Source organism: Stegostoma tigrinum, chromosome 50, assembly GCF_030684315.1.
Source record: "Stegostoma tigrinum isolate sSteTig4 chromosome 50, sSteTig4.hap1, whole genome shotgun sequence".
In the NCBI taxonomy this organism is placed as follows: domain Eukaryota; kingdom Metazoa; phylum Chordata; class Chondrichthyes; order Orectolobiformes; family Stegostomatidae; genus Stegostoma; species Stegostoma tigrinum.
This window is the reverse complement of record NC_081403.1, coordinates 320,764-326,103: the sequence shown is the minus strand read 5'-3', so window position 1 is coordinate 326,103 and position 5,340 is coordinate 320,764. Positions and strand designations below refer to the sequence as shown.

General features: G+C 61.9%; 1 protein-coding gene across 1 annotated transcript in view; it reads left to right on the top strand.

The window, feature by feature from the left end:
- Positions 1-4,815, top strand: part of LOC125450398 (uncharacterized) — a 32,826-nt gene extending 28,011 nt beyond the window's left edge. The window contains 2 exon segments of the mRNA XM_059643263.1: positions 1-51; positions 4,621-4,815. The exon segment at positions 1-51 is cut by the window's left edge and continues 74 nt beyond it. Coding sequence (XP_059499246.1) covers positions 1-51; positions 4,621-4,815 — 246 coding nt within the window.
- The last annotated feature ends 525 nt before the right edge of the window (positions 4,816-5,340 follow it).

Here is a 5,340-nt window from a genome sequence, read left to right as displayed (position 1 = left end):
TTCCACCATGAGGTGCCTCGCCCAATGCCTCCTGCTCCTCTGCTGCCCAAGGTAAGAGCAGCCTGCCGGATTGGGACATGGTTTCACCCTCTCCCCGCGCCCCCACCACCCCCCCCCCCCCCCGACCCCGCTGAACTCCATCCCACCCGACTGCCGACATCCTCCGTCTCCCCTCGCAGGCACTGTCGGAGGGTCAGGGCTGAGGGAGCGGGCGCTGTCGGAGGGTCAGGGCTGAGGGAGCGGGCGCTGTCAGAGGGTCAGGGCTGAGGGAGCGGGCACTGTCGGAGGGTCAGTGCTAAGGGAAGGGGCACTCTCGGAGGGTCAGTGCTGAGGGAGCGGGCACTGTCGGAGGGTCAGTGCTGAGGGAGGGGGCGCTGTCGGAGGGTCAGTGCTGAGGGAGGGGACACTGTCGGAGGGTCAGTGCTGAGGGAGCAGGCACTGTCAGAGGGTCAGTGCTGAGGGAGCGGGCACTGTCGGAGGGTCAGTGCTGAGGGAGCGGGCACTGTCGGAGGGTCAGTGCTGAGGGAGCGGGCACTGTCAGAGGGTCAGTGCTGAGGGAGCGGGCACTGTCAGACGGTCAGTGCTGAGGGAGCAGGCACTGTCAGAGGGTCACTGCTGAGGGAGCGGGCACTGTCAGAGGGTCAGTGCTGAGGGAGCGGGCACTGTCGGAGGGTCAGTGCTGAGGGAGCGGGCACTGTCGGAGGGTCAGTGCTGAGGGAGCGGGCACTGTCGGAGGGTCAGTGCTGAGGGAGCGGGCACTGTCGGAGGGTCAGTGCTGAGGGAGCGGGCACTGTCGGAGGGTCGGTGCTGAGGGAGCGGACACTGTCGGAGGGTCGGTGCTGAGGGAGCGGGCACTATCGGAGGGTCGGTGCTGAGGGAGCGGGCACTGTCGGAGGGTCAGTGCTGAGGGAGCGGGCACTGTCGGAGGGTCGGTGCTGAGGGAGCGGACACTGTCGGAGGGTCGGTGCTGAGGGAGCGGGCACTGTCGGAGGGTCAGTGCTGAGGGAGCGGGCACTGTCGGAGGGTCAGTGCTGAGGGAGCGGGCACTGTCGGAGGGTCAGTGCTGAGGGAGCGGGCACTGTCGGAGGGTCAGTGCTGAGGGAGCAGGTACTGTCGGAGGGTCAGTGCTGAGGGAGGGGGCGCTGTCGGAGGGTCAGTGCTGAGGGAGCGGGCACTGTCGGAGGGTCAGTGCTGAGGGAGCGGGCACTGTCGGAGGGTCAGTGTTGAGGGAGCGGGCACTGTCGGAGGGTCAGTGTTGAGGAACGCTGCATGATAATTGTGGAAACAGAAACAGGAATGGGGCCATTCAGCCCTTCGAGAGCATTCCCCCGTTCTATTGGATGGCGGCCGACTGTCCCACTTCCATCCTGTTCCTCCGCTTTCTCCCTCAGAACCACATCCGACTCCTTCCTGAAAATATTCCCTGATCCTGCACCAACCCCCCCCCCCCCCCACCGCACCGGCTCTCTGCAGGATACAAACACCCCCCCACCCCCCGGGTGACGATATTTCTCCTCATCTCAGTCCCAAACCCATCTCCCTTTGAGCCCCGAATCCGGGGGCTCTTTCTACACCCACATTCCCTCCCCACCCCCCACAAACTCTTCCAAACTCCCAGCAAACCCACTCCTGATGGAGCCCGGCCTCTTGCCTTCCCTCAGGCCTGCCGCCCCGGGGGTCACTCTGGGGAAACCCTAAACCCCCTGCCCGCACCCCCCCCCCCCCCATCTCCCTCCGCAGCCGGAATATCCTACCTCCCCCTCCACCGCCACCCCCCACCCTGTACAGGGGCTGGGGAAAACCCTCTCCCACCTCCCTGCCCCCCCCCCCCCCCCCCGGCTCCCTCCGCAGCCTGAATATCCTACCTCCCCCACCCCCTACAGGGGCTGGGGAAAACCCTCTCCCACCTCCCTGCCCCCCCCCCCCGGCTCCCTCCGCAGCCTGAATATCCTACCTCCCCCACCCCCTACAGGGGCTGGGGAAAACCCTCTCCCACCCCCCACCCCCTCCCTCCCCCCACACAACCGAGCGCGGACAATGAGGGGAATGGCCTTATCAACCATGAGAAGTGTGGGTCGTACTAACGGTGGGTTACCTCTTCCCCTCGGGTTGGGGGTATTTCTGGGGCCGGGGGGGGGGTGGGTCGTGCTTTGGAGGAGGGTTGGGGGTTTGGGGAGAGAATTTAATGTTTTTACACGGAGCCGGGGGGCGGTGCGTGTGTGGAATGACCTTCCTGAGGAAGCGGTGGACGTGGTTCGAGTTACAGCACATCAAGGAGATTTGGATCAGTGCGTGGGGAGGGAAGGGTTTGGGGGGGATAGGGGCCAGGAGCAGAGAAGTGTGGGACCGGTGGGATTAGGGTCAGCACGGACTGGATGGGCTGAAGGGCGAGACGGAGTGGGAGACGTCTGGCCCGAGCTTAGGAGGAGCATTGGTGGGGAGGCGGGACGGCGGTCTCATTGTGGGATATCATGTGGGGAAAGTGTTTTTGGGGGGGGGGGTTTAGAGGGACAGAGCTGGCGTTGAGTGGGTGGGACAGTGGGGATGGGGAGAGTGGGACGGGGGGCACACGTGAGGAATGGCAGGGGTCAGTTCACGGACGAGAGGGGCGGATGGGTAATCAGTGTTGGGGAGGGGGCATGGCGAGATGGGGGCCAGGATGAGACCGTTCAGCATGGTGGGCTAGGCTGGGGAAGAATGGTCACGTTCCTGGCTCGCTCTGGAGATCCCTCTGCCCTGTACACCCCCCCCCCCTGCTCTCACCCACCCCCCCCCAGAGGACACACTGGAGGTCCCTCTACCTCCGTGTGAGTGTGATTGTGTAAAACACACCATCCCCTCCAAATGGGACTGGTGGTGAGGGCGGTGCCCCTCACAAAGATGGCCAGCGGCACCCTACTCTGCTGTCAACTCTGCGGAAAGACTGCCCCTCACCAACATGGCCACCACCACACTCTGCTGTCCTTCCCAACAAAGTGTGAAGCTGGATGAACACAGCAGGCCCAGCAGCATCTCAGGAGCACAAAAGCTGACGTTTCAGGCCTAGACCCTTCATCAGACAGGGGGATGGGGTGAGGGAACTGGAATAAATAGGGAGAGAGGGGGAGGCGGACCGAAGATGGAGAGAAAAGAAGATAGGTGGAGAGAGTATAGGTGGGGAGGTAGGGAGGGGATAGGTCAGTCCAGGGAAGATGGACAGGTCAAGGAGGTGGGATGAGGTTAGTAGGTAGATGGAGGTGCGGCTTGGGATGGGAGGAAGGGATGGGTGAGAGGAAGAACCGGTTAGGGAGGCAGAGACAGGTTGGACTGGTTTTGGGATGCAGTGGGTGGGGGGGAAGAGTTGGGCTGGTTGTGTGGTGCAGTGGGGGGAGGGGACGAACTGGGCTGGTTTTGGGATGCAGTGGGGGAAGGGGAGATTTTGAAGCTGGTGAAGTCCACATTGATACCATATGGCTGCAGGGTTCCCAGGCGGAATATGAGTTGCTGTTCCTGCAACCTTCGGGTGGCATCATTGTGGCAGTGCAGGAGGCCCATGATGGACATGTCATCAAGAGAATGGGAGGGGGAGTGGAAATGGTTTGCGACTGGGAGGTGCAGTTGTTTGTTGCGAACTGAGCCGTGACTCCCTTGTTCGCTCCACGCTGCCCTCCAACCCCACCACACCCGGCCCCTTCCCCTGCAACCGCAGGAAATGCTACACTTGTCCCCACACCTCCTCCCTCACCCCCATCCCAGGCCCCAAGAAGACATTCCACATTAAGCAGAGGTTCACCTGCACATCTGCCAATGTGGTATACTGCATCCACTGTACCCGGTGTGGCTTCCTCTACATTGGGGAAACCAAGCGGAGGCTTGGGGACCGCTTTGCAGAACACCTCTGCTCAGTTCGCAACAAACAACTGCACCTCCCAGTCGCAAACCATTTCCACTCCCCCTCCCATTCTCTAGATGACATGTCCATCATGGGCCTCCTGCACTGCCACAATGATGCCACCCGAAGGTTGCAGGAACAGCAACTCATATTCCGCCTGGGAACCCTGCAGCCCAATGGTATCAATGTGGACTTCACCAGCTTCAAAATCTCCCCTTCCCCTACTGCACCACACAACCAGCCCAGCTCTTCCCCTCCCCCCATCGCATCCCAATCCCAGTCCAACCTGTCTCTGCCTCCCGAACCGGTTCTTCCTCTCACCCATCCCTTCCTCCCACCCCCAGCCGCACCCCCATCTACCTACTAACCTCATCCCACCTCCTTGACCTGTCCGTCTTCCCTGGACTGACCTGTCCCCTCCCTACCTCCCCACCTACACCCTCTCCACCTATCTTCTTTACTCTCCATCTTCGGTCCGCCTCCCCCTCTCTCCCTATTTATTCCAGTTCCCTCTCCCCATCCCCCTCTCTGATGAAGGGTCTAGGCCCAAAACGTCAGCTGTTGAGCCCCTGAGATGCTGCTTGGCCTGCTGTGTCCATCCAGCTCCACACTTTGTTAACTTGGATTCTCCAGCATCTGCAGTTCCCATTATCACTGCTGTCCTACCCTTCGGGCTACTGCCCCTCAGAAAGATGGCCACCTACCTCGCCACACGTCGCTAACAACCCAGTAGCGCATGTGCCCCTCAGGAAGATGGCGGCCCCATCCCTCCCCCTCCAAAAATTCGGCTCGGGGGAGCGCCACTCACAAAGATGGCCACGACCGCTCCTCACTTCATCAGTATGTATACGGAGAGTGCCCCCGACAAAGATGACCACCACGGCTTTCGGCAGACGGAGCATGCCCCTCACAAAGATGGCCGCCACAGGCACACCCGGCTATGAAATCAACGGAAAGAGCGCCCCTCACAAAAAATACCCTCCCAAACTCCCCGCCTCCCCATAAAATCGATTGTCCCCCTCAAAAAGACAGCCGACTGCCACCCGCAACCAACTCGCTCGCGAGGGTGCCCCTCATAAAGACGGCCGCCGCCGCCAACCCCCACCATGATCGGAACTCAACGGAGCGCGTGCCCCCCACAAAGATGGCCGCCGCCAGGCCCCACACTCCACGGAGAGGATGGTCCTCACAAAGATGGCCGCCGTTACCACCAATACCGCCAACTCAGTGGGGGTTTTGGGGGTGGGGGGGGAGGTTTTGGGGGTGGGGGGGGAGGTTTTGGGGGTGGGGGGGTTGGAGGGAGGTTTTGGGGGTGGGGGGGAATCCCCCTTGCCACGACATCCAACAGCACCCACTTCTGATTAGGCTTTGATTAGGTCCTTTGAGTCTCGGCCTCTCGCTGCCTCATCGTCCTTTACTAACAGAGCCTCACCCCCACCCCCACCCCTCTCTCTCTCTCTCTCTCTGTC